General features: G+C 45.4%; 1 protein-coding gene across 1 annotated transcript; it reads right to left on the bottom strand.

Annotated features, from left to right (window-relative positions):
* Positions 1 to 120: 120 nt before the first annotated feature.
* On the bottom strand, positions 121 to 11,820 carry LOC100567259 (von Willebrand factor C domain-containing protein 2-like). Its single transcript, XM_062979650.1, has 3 exons — positions 11,304 to 11,820; positions 1,300 to 1,429; positions 121 to 904 (listed from the first exon to the last, which is right to left on the bottom strand). The coding sequence occupies exons 1-3, from the start codon at positions 11,682 to 11,684 to the stop codon at positions 726 to 728; spliced, it is 690 nt and encodes a 229-aa protein (XP_062835720.1). The 5' UTR covers positions 11,685 to 11,820; the 3' UTR covers positions 121 to 725.
* Between the last annotated feature and the right edge of the window lie 4,918 nt (positions 11,821 to 16,738).

The raw sequence follows: 16,738 nt of genomic DNA, 5'->3' as shown, positions 1-16,738 counted from the left end.
TTAACAACGAATTGCTTTGAAACCCAATTGCAGCATCTTCCTCTTAGCCATCATGTTTGCTTTCAGTGGAAGCCACTTGGCCCAAACTGCTATATAACTGCTGAGCCCAGGAGACGAGAGAAAACTATAAGAATTCTTTATTGTCACATGTTTCAGAACTACACACAAGTGAAACTGTTCAGTAGAGGTTTGGTTCATAAAATATGTGCATGTTTGATCAGAGTTGGAATGGAACTGATAGGAATTTAGGGAATGGGAGCGACAAGGTAATTCTGTGAATACAAATGGACACAAAGGTTGTCCTTTCAGTTTAAGGGCTGAATTCAACTTCAAGGTTTTTGGGGACTATATTCCAGTGGTAGGTGGGGTCAAATGCAAAAATTTACTGCCAGGGACAGAATTAGAAGGGGCATTTCAATATTTTGGAACAGGAAAATACCTCTACAAAATCTAAGAAACTGCCAAAGGTTGTTGTAACCGAAAAAGAAGTGGTCATCTGGGAAGGTCCAGAGGCCCACAGTCTTATCAATACAAGAAAGGGAATAAATCTGAATTACTAGGATTGGTGATTTGTTATTTATGTAGTTAGAGGGGGCTGACTTGGGTTGGGTGGTGTGTGTGTCCATGTGTGTGGACTCACTGGGACCTTTCAGTAAGATCAGAAGCTTAAAAGATTTGCAAAATAATTGTCTGAGAAGTGGCTTGGTGTTTGAAGGAATGCAAACCTAGTGTCCAGCTGTAGCCCGGCATCCCCGTAGCCGCTCACATTTGGCTAAACGGTTCCCTTCCCAGTAGCCAGCATCTTGGCCATCATGACAACGGCATCGGGTACAAGGCCCCACCCAGATACTCTCCCCAGCAGGAATTACCCGGCGCTGACTCCCATCCACATAACAATTGGGACCTGTGAAAATAGGATGGTATATTAGAATGTGTTTGCATGTGCTTCCCAGAAATTCTGGAAACCCACAAGAATCTCCCCACAGTTGACCCTCAGTCCTGTGTGCCCCACTTTCTAAGCTAGTTCACCTGGTCTATGTTAACAGATTAGCACATCATCAATACTGTTCTTTTATTGGATCAGGAGGATAGGTTATATGCGAAGTCTCTCCCCTTAAAGCAGGGGATACAACCAACTTTTTGCAAACATTCAAAAAGGAAGGGTTTGCTGGTTCTCCTAAGTAGGGATTGATCTATCTTCCACTTCCATTGGGATAAGTGTCCCACAGCGAATAAAACAAACAAGGATATTCCCATGAACCCTATTATTTGTTTGATAGGCAGGACCCCTTTTCTCACCATCCTTGCAGGTTGGGCAGCATTGACCTTCCTCATACAGGGGATTGACGCAAGGTGGAGGGGCACAGTCTGCTACTAGGCACCGGGCAATGCCATCTACGTCACAGGTACACTGCTCACACTCTGAGGGCTGTAAGAGACAAAGGTTGGTCAGTATGGTGAGGTAGTTTTCACTGCTGATGGCTTTCAATTTTTTTGGACAACAACCAGACTTCCTCAGCTAGAATCTTTAAGCTATTCCAGGAGTGAAAGTGCAAAAGGTGGATTTTCCACATTCAGTTCTGCATACAAAGGCAAAAATAATTCCCAGGAGTGACCATGCCTGTGTAGTGTTTTGCAATATACATATTCACACAAATTGGCACAATAATTATTCCACATTTTACAGAAGACACCTGGTGCTGTCATTTTATAATGTTACCACTGTGAACCATGTATTTTCCCTTTGTAACTTGGAAAAAGACATGGGTCTGCAAGCAAGTGAAAAATAATGACATCTAGCTGAGATCGCATGTTTACTTACCTGCACCGCTACTGCAAAGGTGAGTCAATTCAGGGTGTATATTTTTATAATGCCTGAGGCCCTTTCTACACTGCTATATAATCCAGACTATCAAGGCAGATAATCCACATTATCTGCTTTGAACTGGATTATCTGAGTTTACACTGCCAAATAAACTGCCAAAGTTCAAAGCAGATAATGTGAATTTTATACAGCTGTGTAGAAGCGTGAATGGTAGGCTTGTGTAAAAATGGTTTTGGATGTTTGCTTTTGGCTTGTTTGGACACCCTTAATGGCAAGGGCTCTGCTACCATGTTTTTTCCAACTGAAACATACCACACAGCTGCCCCCTTGTGGCTTCCTCCCATTTGGGATCACATGGCTTGCAGAGAAGCAATCAGAAGAAAGCTGTGATGTGTCTTACACAAACTTTGTCTATTTGATGGGGCGAGCGCCTCCATTGCTCAGTTCTGTCCTTGCTCTAGAGAGGTACTTCAGTCTGATTGCCTTGCCGGATTTTTTGGCTGCGGACCGAAAATGGCTTTTCGGATTCCTGCCTGTTTTCGCGGATCTACTGAAATTCAGATAGCAGAAACAGATTGTGGTTCAGCCGAACTACACAAGCCTATTGAATAGTACTTACATTACAGAATAAATGGTCGTGGCAGTACTAGGATGATACCATTAGAGGGCGTTGTCAGCTGAGATCTGGTTGATTCTATTGAGGAAAGAGCTTATGTTCTGATCTTTGTATTCATGTTATCTTGCCCACTCTGTACAAATAAAGCATTTGTTCCTGGGACAAGATCTTAAATATCCTTGCAGCTAATAACTGGACACCAGCCGATTATGATAAAAATTAAGGAAAAAAACTAATTTTATTCATTTTCATCTCAAGGCTGCTAAAAATGGCTGAAGAGTGAAAACAGTGTTCCTATTGTGCATATATGTGTGACAGGGAGAGAAGTTTTCCAAGTAAGGACTATCAGGGATCCCAGTAAGCTAAAAAGATCCACAATGCTGTAGACTAAGCCATCCAAGAATAAACTCCCAGACTAAACTCTTGAAATATCCAGTAAGGGATGCTAGCCTCGCAATCTGCCACTCACTGCTACAAGCAGAGCTTGAATCCAATATTGCCAAACTTAATAAAGAGAAATGGAGCAGATACCAGGGCCACGTAGTAGCTTTCAATAGTATTCAATCCTATTATCTATTCCCCATTTTCTTTCTGCAGACTGGTATCTTTGCCTATATGGAATTTATGCCTTGCTGAGTGAAATCCCTGTCTTTGGAAAGCAATGGATTGTCTGGATTCCCTCTTTGGGCAATGAGAAAGTTGGGGATTTTTCAAACTGATCTGAACAAGTTAATGTTTTAAACTTTTTAAACAAACAATTTGTTAAAATTATTTAGCAAATTATTGTTAGTACTTATCTCTATGAAGAACATCACCATGATATTTTTTATTAGAATCACAAAGCCCAAAGCTACAAACTTGCATATCTAATATATCAAACTATTTGAATGCTATGCATTTGAATAGTTTGATAAATGAGCCATAGAGCAAATCAAGTTTGAACTCTCCTTAGAAGCAAAATAACTAAACAGCCTTTCATATTTTATGTGTATTGTGAAACAATGCAACATACTAGAAAAAATCTATACTGCTTTGTAAAGTAGAAGGTACTAGGAAAAGGGAAAATCACATTACAGGTGGATTGATTCAGTAAAGGAAGCTACAACTCTGCATTTGCAAGTTCTGAGCAGACCTGTTAGTGCCTTGGGTTCTTGGAGGCCTCATTTGTTGGGTCACTTTAAGTCAGCAAATAACTACACTGCATATATATAGTTATCTAAACTATATAGAAATTAGACATTTATAAATAAGTCCTGAATTGAATGGGATTTAGCATGTGTAGTCCAATTTTTCCTTAGACTTTGAATTCTCCCACCTCCCAATTTCTCTCAAATCTGAATCCTGTTGCCAGTTGCTGCAAAAATATTCTACTTCCAGGCATAGAATAATAGAATAGTAGAGTTGGAAGAGACCTCATGGGCCATCCAGTCCAAACCCCTGCCAAGAAGAAGGAAATGGCTGTACTGAGTGGTTATATCTCTATCTAACAGGTCGAGGGTCCAGGTCAGCTCAATTTGGTCATCTTTGGTGAAGAATTAATGAGAAGTATGACTAGGGAATGTGAGTAGGGAACGAGAAGCACTTATTTTAAGGCAAGTTAAGACCTCAGCTGTTCATTCCAAAAATCTGTATCGTTCCAGGGAATTTGAGCATGGATAAATCTGCTAATAGATGGGAGCTGCCAAAGGATAGTTGTCACCAAAGAACACCGCACAAGAAATGTTTAATAGATTTGGTCATTTAGATCAGGGATCCTTAAACTTTTTCCACTAAAAACTCCGTTCCACCCTAAAAATATTTTCATGGCCCTGGGCATATAATATATAAAATACAGTAGGTATAAGATCTAAACAGGCTGATTATTCTTTTTTTGAAGTACAGCTGAAGTGTTTTGTTTTTTGCAGTCTATTGTAAACCTGCGTGCTGTTGCTGATAGATTCATGTAAATGTCTAGATGGCATTCAGAAACCATTTATTGTTATACATTTTTTTCACAACCCAACATTGAGCTAAAGGGACCCCATTTGGAGTTGCAAACCACAGTTCAGGAAGCGGTGATCTAGATAATAGACAATTCACCTGAAAGGAAGTCCTGTGTTCATTCTCTAGCTAGTGGCATGGATTTAATCTTTATTCATCAAGGCTCACATTCTTTTTGCAAATGCGATTATGCATGGGATATGTAGCAAAAAATGTCATCATCCAGTATGCTCTGTGTCTTGATCACCAGACCCCTGTAATCCACCTTAAAAGCCAGGCATTTACAGTGAGTGAAGGGGTTCTGTGATGCTGGTGTCCTCCCCTTTTGCATTTGGTTACAGCTACCATTAAGGGATGGGAGCCTTCAGTGGTGCAGTGGGTTAAACCTTGTGCTGGCAGGACTACTGACCGAATGGTCGGCCATTTGAATTTGGGGAGTGGGGCGAGCTCTCTCTGTCAGCTCGACTTTCTCATGCAGGGACATGAGAGAAGTTTCCCACAGGATGGTAAAACATCCGGGCGTCCCCTGAACAACGTCCTTGCAGACAGCCAGTTCTCTCACACCCGAAGCAACTTTCAGTTTCTCAATTTGCTCCTGACACAACCCCCCCCCCCAAAAAAAAAACAACAACAAACCACTAAGGGATGATGCATCCACCTCCTGATGATGAACTGTGTGATAAACTGAAGCAGCAGCCCCAATGAGGTCCTGCCATAACTCTTTGTTGTAGCATGGCTTGCTGTTGGAAGAGGATGAGCTCATAATTCTTCAGCACTCTGCTCATCAGCACCTCAGAATCCCTTTGCTTGGTCCAGTTGTCTAGCTTTAAAGTAGGGCTTATGGAAATAGCAGCCATAGCAATGGTGTCATGTTTGAAAACGTGGATACAAAACAGTTATGCAGTCTTAAGCCTAGCTTATGACGGTGTAAGTGCTTAATAGAGTGCTTTCACAGATCCACTCTTGCCACAAGTGTGCAGGCTTTCAGTCTCTCACCTTTCAATCAGTCTGACTCCCTTAGGATAGGACAGCTGAAATGTCACTCTCTTTGCCAATACACTGTCCACCTCGGTTATGTCATAAATTGTTAGGACTGAGACTCAGTTCCTAAAATACATTGCATGTAATTTTAGCAGCAATATATAATGACCAGAAGAAAGGTGCTGAACTGGTCAATGTCAAACTTTTAAAAAGCAGATCAAAATTGGCTCTTATTACCAATACTATTCCCCCTTTGACTTAGGAGTTGTTAAAAGAGGTTTTGCATTATGAGCCTGCCAACTTCACAGAGCTCTTTTTTACTGAGTACTTTTACACACTTCTGCAACAAACTTAAAAAAACTACCTTTTGAACTACAACCCAAGAACATCTTGGCACCATGGCCACACTGTCTGAGTGCTTCTGGGAGTTATAGTAAAAAAATGTTTTCCCCAGTTCTGCAAAGGTTTTTTATGTTATGTATTCTTTGGCTTTGGCCAAATATGGAAGAAACTTTCAAACAAAAGTAGGGAGTGGAGACAGCCTGGGTTCCTGCCGTTTTTTAAAGGCCCTCCATCTTAGGTCTTCCATATCAGATCAAAATTCAAAAGAGAAGTGATGCTGTATTTAAGACTCTGAAATAGTCTCACCTTTGTGAGCATGTCCTGAATCTGCAACAGAATTGAGCAGGACTGTTGATAACAGGAGGGAGAGCTCACAGAGACAGCAAGGGCCGCCCAGTCAAGTGCCATTCTGCCCCGCACTAACACACACAGTCATACACTCCTGACAGGTGGCTTTCCAGCGTCTGCTTAAAACATCCAGAGAAGATCTACAGTTTGGGTGTCCTCCTGGACTCAGCACTGACTCTTGAGACTCGGGTGTCAGCGGTGGCTGGGAGGGCTTTCTCACAAAACGTGTACACCAGCTGCAGCCATACCAAGAAAACTCTGATCTGGTCACAGTGGTTCGTGCCTTAGTTACATCTCAGATGGATTACTGCAACGCACTCTACATGGGGCTGCTTATGAAGATGCTTTGGAAACTGCAACTAGTGCAGAGAGCACCAGCCAGATTTCTAATGGGAGCTGACTAAAGGGAGCACACAACTCCCCTGTTAAAGCAGCTCCACTGGCTGCCTGTGAGTTTCCGGGTCCAATTCAAAAGGCAAGCTATCATCTATAAAGCCCTTTACAGTTTGGGTCTAGCCTATTTGTGTAACTGCGTCTCCCCTTAAGGGGGCCCTTCTGACAGTCCCACTTCTCCCACAAACATGGTAGGAATGAGAGAAAGGGCTTCTCAGTGGTGCCCCCCTGACTTTGGAATGTTCTCCCTAAATAAATCAGACAGGCTCCCTCTCTAGCTACCTTTAGAAAAGTACTAAAAATTTGGACGTGGAAGCAGGCTTTCGAAAACGGATGATGGCGGCAGGGCCGGTTCATAATGGAGCCCATGAAGCCGCCGCTTCGGGCGCAGCCCTTGCTGGGCATGTTTGCGGTGGCGGCGGCGACCATTGGGTTGCTCGCAGCTGAACAAGGAAGTACTTGCTATTCTTGCGAGATTTCTGTGAGATCTTGCGAAATCTCGTGAGATCTCGCGAGAATAGCAAGTACTTCCTTGTTCCACAGCGAGCAACCCAATGATCGCCGCTGGCGCTGGTAAGTTGAGTCAAATACCTATTGGTTTTTAACTGATTTTGCCTCCAGGGTACAATATCTTTTTAAACTCAATGCAAAACTGTATTTATTGTGATCCTGTTATGTTAATTTAACCTGCTTATGATTTTTGGTTATACAGTAGAGTCTCACTTATCCAAGCTAAACGGGCCGGCAGAAGCTTGGATAAGCGAATATCTTGGATAATAAGGAGAGATTAAGGAAAAGCCTATTAAACATCAAAATAGGTTATTTTACAAATTAAGCACCAAAACATCATGTTGTACAACAAATTTGACAGAAAAAGTAGTTCAATACGCAGTAATGTTATGTTGTAATTACTATATTTCACAGAATCATAGAATAGTAGAGTTGGAAGAGACCTCATGGGCCATCTAGTCCAACCCCCCGCTAAGAAGCAGGAAATCGCATTCAAAGCACCCCCGACAGATGGCCATCCAGCCTCTGCTTAAAAGCTTCCAAAGAAGGAGCCTCCACCACAGTCCGGGGAAGAGAGTTCCACTGCCGAACAGCCCTCACAGTGAGGAAGTTCTTCCTGATGTTCAGGTGGAATCTCCTTTCCTGTAGTTTGAAGCCATTGTTCTGTGTCCTAGTCTGCAGGGCAGCAGAAAATAAGCTTGCTCCCTCCTCCCTATGACTTCCCCTCACATATTTGTACATGGCTATCATGTCTCCTCTCAGCCTTCTCTTCTGCAGGCTAAACATGCCCAGCTCTTTAAGCCGCTCCTCATAGGGCTTGTTCTCCAGACCCTTAATCATTTTAGTCGCCCCCCTCTGGACGCTTTCCAGCTTGTCAACATCTCTCTTCATCTGCGGTGCCCAAAATTGGACACAGTATTCCAGGTGTGGTCTGACCAAGGCAGAATAGAGGGGGAGCATGACTTCCCTGGATCTAGACGCTATTCCCCTATTGATGCAGGCCAAAATCCCATTGGCTTTTTTAGCTGCCGCATCACATTGTAGGCTCATGTTTAACTTGTTGTCCACGAGGACTCCAAGGTCTTTTTCGCACACACTGCTGTCAAGCCAGGCGTCCCCCATTCTGTATCTTTGATTTCCATTTTTTCTGCCAAAGTGAAGTATCTTGCATTTGTCCCTGTTGAACTTCATTTTGTTAGTTTTGGCCCATCTCTCTAGTCTGTCAAGGTCGTTTTGAATTCTGCTCCTGTCTTCTGGAGTGTTAGCTATCCCTCCCAGTTTGGTGTCATCTGCAAACTTGATGATCGTGCCTTCTAACCCTTCGTCTAAGTCGTTAATAAAGATGTTGAACAGAACCGGGCCCAGGACGGAGCCCTGCGGCACTCCACTTGTCACTTCTTTCCATGATGAAGACGACGCATTGGTGAGCACCCTTTGGGTTCGTTCGCTTAGCCAATTATAGATCCACCTAACTGTAGTTTTGTCTAGCCCACATTTAACTAGTTTGTTTGCCAGAAGGTCGTGGGGGACTTTGTCGAAGGCCTTACTGAAATCCAGGTACGCTACATCCACAGCATTCCCTGTATCGACCCAACTCGTAACTCTATCGAAAAAAGAGATCAGATTAGTCTGGCATGACTTGTTTTTGGTAAATCCGTGTTGACTATTAGCAATGACCGCATTTGTTTCTAAGTGTTTGCAGACCACTTCCTTAATGATCTTTTCCAGAATCTTGACTGGTATTGATGTGAGGCTGACCGGACGGTAATTGTTTGGGTCGTTCTTTTTTCCCTTCTTGAAGATAGGGACCACATTCGCCCTCCTCCAATCTGCTGGGACTTTACGAATTTAGCACCAAAATATCACGATATATTGAAAACATTGACTACAAAAATGGCTTGGATAATCCAGAAGCTTGGATAAGCGAGGCTTGGATTAGTGAGACTCTACTGTATATTATGTCCTGTCTTTTTGCTTTTGCTTATGTATATGTTATGATTTAATTTGTTGTAAGCCACCCGAGTCCTTTTGGAGAGGATGTGAGATATAAATAAAGATGATGATGATAATGATGATGATGATGATTATTATTATTATCCCACCACAGGCAGTATTAGAAATTCTTTCTAATACTATGTAACATTGTGATGTTTAGGTCAGGCGTAAGCAAATTTCGGCCCTCCTCCAGGTGTTTGGATTTCAACTCCACAATTCCTAACAGCCTACTGGCTGTTTTATCTATGCTGACGATTGTGCCATCACCACCCAAGCAGGGAGCTTTGAAAGGATTGAACAGAAGCTATCCAAAGCTTTAGGTCAGTGGTTCTCAACCTGTGGGTCCCCAGATGTCTTGGCCTTCAACTCTCAGAAATCCTAACAGCTGGTAAACTGGCTGGGATTTCTGGGAGTTGTAAGCCAAAACACCTGGGGATCCACAGGTTGAGAACCACTGCTTTAGGTGCTCTTACTGCCTTTTACAGGGAAAACCAGCTGATTCCTAATCCATCTAAAACATGGACATGTGCGTTTCACCCAGGCCCTGCCCAACACGGGACGCCGACCACGCCCCCGCGTTGGGCGCCATGTTGCGGGGGCGCTATCGAGCCCCACGGGAGGCGGGGCCACATCTGGCCCCGCCTCCCGTGGGGCTCGATAGCGCCCCCGCAACATGGCGCCCAACGCGGGGGCGTGGTCGGCGCCCTGGCCCCACCTCCCGCGCTGCACTCCCTGGCCCCTCCCCCCCGCACAGCGCGAGAGGCAGGGCCAGGGAGCGCAGCGCGGGAGGCGGGGCCAGGGAGTGCAGCGCGGGAGATGGGGCCAAGTTTGGTCCCGCCTCCCGCGCTGCGCACCCTGTCCCAGCCACCCTGGGGCAGCCAGGCTGTGGCAGAGGCCTTCCAGGCCGCAGCAAAGCCTTTGCTGTGGCCTGGAGAGACTCCTGCCGCAGCCTGGCTGGCCCAGGCCGGCTGGGCCAGGGTGCGTGGTGCAGGAGGCGGGGCCAGATGTGGCCCCGCCTCCTGCATCGCGCGTGCCCTGGCCCCGCCTCCTGCGCCACCCGCAGCGTGAGGGGCATGGCCACGCAACACAGGGGCATGGTCGCGCGATGCGGGAGGCGGGGCCAGGTCTGGCCCCGCCTCCCGCGTTGCGTGGCCACGCCTCCCGCACCGCGGGGGGGGGGATTTTTTTTTTCGTGTATGTTTTCAAATGACCTCGGGCCGGTTCTGGTTTCACCTTAAGAACAGACAAGCATCTCAAGCTCTGAGAATTACCTAGGAAGGAATCCTACTAGAACATTGCAGCACACCAACATACCTGGGAAGTTACCCTGGACCAAGCACTGTTTGAATATCAAGCAAAAAGTGGGTGCTATAAATAATATCATATAAAAACTGACTGGCACAACCTGGGGATCACAACCAGACACAGTGAAGACATCTGTCTTTGTGTTTTTCTACTCTGCTGCTGACTACGCATGCCCAGTGGAAGTCATCTCACCATGTTAAAAGCAGTGGATGTGGCTCTTAATGAGACATGCTGCATTTTCAGAGGATGTCTACACCCTACATCGCTGGAGAAATTATACTGTTTAGCCGGTATTGCATCACCTGACATTCATCGGGAAGTAACAGCCTATGATGAAAGGACCATGGCATTGACATCTCTGGCCAATCCTCTGTTCGCATATCAGCCAGCATGCCAACACCTTAAATCAAGAAACAGCTTCCTAAGATCCACAGAGATACTAGCAGGAACAACTCAGCAAGGGAGAATCCAAAAGTGGCAGGCCAAAATGCGGAACCTCAAGCCATGGCTGATACCAGATGAGAAACTCCCTCCTGGGCACACAGAAGACTTGGCGATTTGCATGGCGCTGAATAGACTGCGCTCTGGCACCAGGAGATGAAGAGGTAATCTTAAGAGATGGAGCTACAAAGTGGAGTCCACAACATTTGGGTGTGAAGAAGTGCTAACTACAGACCACTTATTACAATGCAGCCTGAGCCCTGCCACATGCACAATGGAGGGCCTTCTCGCAGCCACACAGTAGTGGCAGCTACTGGTCAAAGGAAATCTAGTATGTCAAGTTTTTAACTTTGTGTTTTTTTTAAATACACTATAATACATTAAAACTATACCCTCAATTCGCTTCTGACACAATAAATAAATCTTGTAGGAGTTGAAGTCCAAAACACCTGGAGGAGGGCCGAAGCTTGCCCAAGCCTGCCATCAATGGAGGTCAGTGAAGTGAAGAGTTCCCTTCCCCTGGGCCTGCTGGCCACTTTCGGGAGCCTTTCCCGCGGGGCGCCTCACCTGGAAGTGCTGTCCCAGCTCGTACACCTGTCCGCGGTGCTCGCAGCCCACCCTCTCGCAGCGCGGGCAGCAGTCGCTGGGGTAGTGGCTGACGTGAATGCAGGCGGGCGGGAGGGCGGCGCAGTCGGTGCGGGCGCAGGCCGGCCCTTCGGCGGTGCACTCGCACTGGGTGCAGTGGTCCCTGTCCAGGAAGTACCACTCGCCCACGTAGTACAGGCTCCCGTTGGCCTCGCACGGCTGGACGGGGCCCGACAGCGCCGGGACGGGCACCAGGCTGGCCAGCAGGAGCGCCAGCCCGGCAGGACCCAAAGCGGAGGGCATCGCCCGGCTCCGAAGCCCGCGGGCTGCAGAAAGAGGCGCGCGGAAAGGGATCGGGCGCATCCCACTGGCTCCAGCCGGAGGGTCCCGCCTTTATAAGCGCTGGCCCAAGCAGCAGATGGCCAGGGAGCCCAGGCCGGCCTTTGTGCCGCTCCTGCTTCGCCTCCTCCTCTTTCCCGCCCCTTCGTGAAACCCGAGCCCCTTTGAGGGGACCCACAGCCCCCTCCCGAAATGAGGCTGGAGGCGGGGAGGGACTGCGGGCAAGGCGGGGCTCCCGGCAACAAAACCCTCGCGGAGAGGATGCCGCCCAAGATGCCCTCCACGCTGTAGCGATCGTGCAGTTGGACACCACTTTCAACTACTCTGCTTCAGTGCTGCAGTTTTACAAAGCCTTTAGCCCTCTGACAAAGAGAGCTGGTGCATCACCAAATTCTCAGGATTCCTCAGCATTGAACAGCTAAAGTGGTGTCAAACTGCATTCATTCTATCATGTAAAACAGTGGTTCCCAGCTTTTTTCTGACCGGGGACCACTTTGACCAGGGACCACTCTCCATCATCATCATCATCATCATCATCATCATCATCATCATCATCATCATCATCATCATCATCATCATCATCATCATCATCATCATCATCATCATCATCATCATCTGTATTTCTATACCACTTTTCTCACCCCTGGGGGGACTCAAAGCAGTTTACAACATAATAAATGGCAAAATTCAATGCCTCACATATGTATAAAAATATCACATATCTAAATCAAAAACATAACTGTAGATTAAACCATCCAAAGTATAAAAACATAGATCCCTTCTCTTCCCACCCCCCCAACCACCCCCCATCTCCCTCTCCATAGAGTTTCAACCCCTCTTTTTATACTCTCCCTGCTCCCCCAGGGAGCGAGGTGGTGGAGACCCTCTATGGCTGAGGCCCCCACAGGCATGATCCTTTTATGGCCCAGCCATAAAAGGCAGGCAGGCAAGTGTTCTTGCTGGGCCTTGCTTCGCAGAGTGACTGAGTCCCAGGGCCTCAGTTCATTAGTACCAAAAAAGTTATGAATCAGTTTTTGGTAAACTTTAGATTAAGTTGGAGCCCCTGGTTAAACCGCTGAGCTGCTGAACTTGCTGACCAAAAGGTTGGCGGTTTGAATCTGGGAAGAAGAGTGAGCTCCCGCTGTTAGCCCCAGCTTCTGCCAACCTAGCAGTTCGAAAACATGCAAATGTGAGTAGATCAACAGGTACCACTTCTGTAGCAAGGTAACGGCATTACATGCAGTCATGCTGTCCACATGACCTAGGAAGTATCTACGGACAACGCCGGCTCTTCGGCTTAGAAATGGAGATGAGCACCAACCCCCAGAGTCGGGCATGACTAGATTTAATGTCAGGGGAAAACCTTAAAAACATTAGATTCGGTTTGGTTATTTGGGGGTATTGATTCAGAAAATTGCATTGGAGGGACCACATCAGCTTTAGTTTCTGATACAGTAGTCCAGTAGTCGCCATCTGCTTGCCCACAGAAAAGCATATTTAATAATCTTGGGCTGACGTGTGGTCTATCCAATGCAATTTTCTGAATCAGCATCCCAAATAACCCCAGGAACAGGCTTAAAAACGAAGACACCAAGGTGCCCCTGCTTCCAGGTGCCACATGGAACGGCTCCGCTCAGGGAGAGGGAGGAGGAGGAGGAGGAGCAGCAGTCAGGAGGCTTGTTGTTGCGCCTTTCATGGGTAGTTAGCCTCTCCCCACCAGATATCCCTGTTGCCTTGACACTATAAGAAAGGTTCGTGAGACCAGTCACTCTCGTTGCAATGGTGTAGTAACGGTGAGGCCATGGGTCCTACTTTAGTTTTTGGGGACCACTGGTTGTCCACAGACCACAGGTTGGAAACCACTGATGTAAAATAATGAAACCCTGGGTGGCTTTGGGAAAGTTACACTCTCTTAGCCTCAGAGGCAGATTAAAAGCAAACTTATCTTGCTAGGAAACCCCTGTAATAGATCACTTTAGGGTTCCCTTTGGGGAGATGGTGCCAGGATATAAGAATAAAGTTATTAAATCACTGAAAGGCACACAACAAATGTGTGTGAGTTTACGTATACAGGCAGTCCCCGTGTTACAAACGTTTGACTTACAAATGACTCCTAGTTAAGAACAGGAATGGCACAACAGGAAATTACAGAAATCTGCCCCTAGGAAGAGAAATTCCCACCTGGAAGAGTTATTGTGGTGGGGAAACTGTGGCTTCACTGAAACCTTTTCACCAATCCTTGTTTCTAAAACAAGCCATATTTTTTTTCAAAATCCAATTATCAGAGGGACAGAAAGTGAGGTGAAACCTTCTGAACAGGAGCACAGATAGCAATATAAATACCAAGGGGGTGTTAACTCTTTCCCTCTGCTATCCAAAGCTTGCTTACACACACACACACACACACACGGCTGGAGTTACACTTAAAAATATACCTTTCCAACTTATACACAAATTCAATTTAAGAACAAACCTACAAAATCTATCTTCTGTTCGTAACTAGGGGACTGCACACCCATATCCATTAGTACGCAGGTGGGTCAAAAGGTTTTTCTCCCATGTCCAAAAAGACAACCTATGTGGTTTCAGATTCAATGACTTGAATGACGTTAAAACAACTATAAAATCATGGGTCATGAAGCAAAACCCTGAATTTTTCCAAAATGGTTTTGTTGCCTGGGTTAAATGATGGCACAAATGTGTACAAAATGATAGTGACTATGTTAAAGGGTTGTTTTGCGTAGAGGATAGTTCAGGCTATGATCTCTAGCAGCTTCTGCTGTTATATTTTCATCCAGAATGTTTTTATGACACAGGGGGCAAAACCTTTTGACCCACCCATGTATATAATATATGTATGTACATACATGGGCCCCTGGTGGTGGCACAGTGTGTTAAAGCGCTGAGCTGCTGAACTTGAAGACCGAAAGTTCCCAGGTTCAAATCCCGGGAGCGGAATGAGCACCCGCTGTTAGCCCCAGCTCCTGCCAACCTAGCAGTTCGAAAACATGCAAATGTGAGTAGCTCCAGTGGGAAGGTAACCGTGCTCCATGCAGTCATGCAGGCCACATGACCTTGGAGGTGTCTATGGACAACGCCAGCTCTTTGACTTAGAAATGGAGATGAGCACCAACCCCCAGAGTCGGTCACAACTGGACTTAACGTCAGTTACTTACTTACTTACTCGGTCACAACTGGACTTAACGTCAGTTACTTACCTATGTACATACACACACACACACATATATCCTTATAAATAATATACAGGGTGTCCCAAAAGTCTCCATACATAGGAAAAATTAAACTCATATTATATATTTAACATTTTTATACTGGAAGAGTTTTGTAAAATTTTGTAATGCATGTATAATAATAATAATAATAATAATAATAATAATAATAATAATAATAATAATAACTTTAATAATAAAGCAGTGTTTGTTTATGACCGGAGAAGTATGTGCTCTGCTCATACAGTTCTTTAATAATGTTCTTTTATACAGGAAACTTTATCTACAAAATTTACCTTTCATATGTCGTTGGCATTGTTTCTAGAAACTGAGGTGCACTGTGCTTCTAATAAAATTCTTAATTGGGGACGACTATGGAGCAGTTGGTTAGTAGCCAGCTGCAATAAATCACTACTGACTGACAGGTCATGAGATTGAAGCCCGGGTCAGATTAAGCTCCCGACCATTGCCTAGCTCACTGTTGACCTAAGCAACTTGAAAGACAGTTTCATCTGTCGAGTAGAAAATTTAGGTACTGCTTTATGCAGGGTGGCTAATTTAACTAATTTACGACAACATACAAACTTTCAGCAGCCTGTGGAAAGAAATGAGGAAGAACTCCATCAATGACTCGGTGTTATTAAGTCAACAATGAAGCGGCAGCGCCCCCTGTGGCTGGAATCGAGCATATCTCATGAAGCCGGAAGCTGGAAAATGTTAAATTGCCTCTGTGTCTGTCTATATATCTGTGATGACTCATGGGCCTTGTAGTCCTGCTCATGACATTGTAATGCCTGATGAAGAAGAAAACTTGGGTTTTTTACCTTCCCAGTCAGAACTGGAATCTTCTCAGCCAGATCTTTCCCAGGCAGATCTGGGAACCTTGCACCTGCAAGAAAGTTGTGTCCCAGAAGTATGTCAAACAAACCCTGAGCCTACATCTCCCGTGTTCTCTCGCCATGAGTTTTGTAAACAACAGAGGGGTTTGGAAGCAGCTTCGCGCAGGAGTGCTAGAATAGCAGCTAAGAATGTAGCCAATTAAGCCTGCTTTTCGTGAGAATCTTTAAGGAGTCAAACATCTGGTCTCGGAGTTTAGCTTTCGTTTCTGGTTCCCAGAGAACTGCTTCGGCGGGAAAGTTAGACTCTATATAGGTGTTTTACCCGCGAAGTAACTTCGCGGAGTCAATTCGTCAGCCTCCGGAGCGAGTTGTGTCTGGACAGCGCGCTCCGTTTCAAGCCTCGTTCCTGCTCAAGCCTTGTCCTTGTTTCCAGCCTTCGCTCCTGTTTCCCAGCCTTTGTTTACCTACGGACCTTGGCTTGTTTCCCAGGACTAAACCTTGCCTAGTTTCACGGATTTTACCAAGTTATTCCACGGACCTTGTTCTTGTTCCTCGTTACCTTGTTCCACGATTCAAGCCTTGTTTCAAGTATCAAGTTATTTCCTAGCCTTGCTCAAGTTTATGGACTAAAGGACCTTGTCATCTCCCCTCACTTTGCCTGGCAAAGTGAGTGTTTCGGTTATTGGATTACAACTTTGGACCTTAATATTTCATATTGGACATTGCTTTTTTGGACTAATTTTGACCTTTCCTGAAAGGTCTGCTTCTGGACTAACTTTTACATCTGCTTTTATTAACTTTATATATTTCCTTAATAAAGATATTAGATAGAATTTGGCCTCTGCGTATGGTTATTGGTGCTCTGTAGCCTGGGTCGTGACAATATCTTGTGTCTAATGGCATTGAATGTTTGCCATGTGTATGTGCATTGTGATCCGCCCTGAGTCCCCTTTAGGTTGAGAAGGGCGGAATATAAATACAGTAGAGTCTCACTTATCCAACATAAACA

Source organism: Anolis carolinensis, chromosome 4 (assembly GCF_035594765.1).
Source record: "Anolis carolinensis isolate JA03-04 chromosome 4, rAnoCar3.1.pri, whole genome shotgun sequence".
NCBI classification, from domain to species: domain Eukaryota; kingdom Metazoa; phylum Chordata; class Lepidosauria; order Squamata; family Dactyloidae; genus Anolis; species Anolis carolinensis.
Note: the sequence above shows the minus strand (reverse complement) of the source record. Positions and strands in the feature narration are given on the sequence as shown.

What these genes read in the sequence shown, in the direction of transcription:
- LOC100567259 (XM_062979650.1), bottom strand. Translation starts at nt 11,684, where the DNA reads ATGCGCCCGATCCCTTTCCGCGCGCCTCTTTCTGCAGCCCGCGGGCTT. An exon ending in AGCTGGGACAGCACTTCCAG is followed by an intron (nt 1,430 to 11,303) that starts GTGAGGCGCCCC and finishes TGTCTCTTACAG; the next exon opens with CCCTCAGAGTGTGAGCAGTG. An exon ending in CTGCCCAACCTGCAAGGATG is followed by an intron (nt 905 to 1,299) that starts GTGAGAAAAGGG and finishes CTATTTTCACAG; the next exon opens with GTCCCAATTGTTATGTGGAT.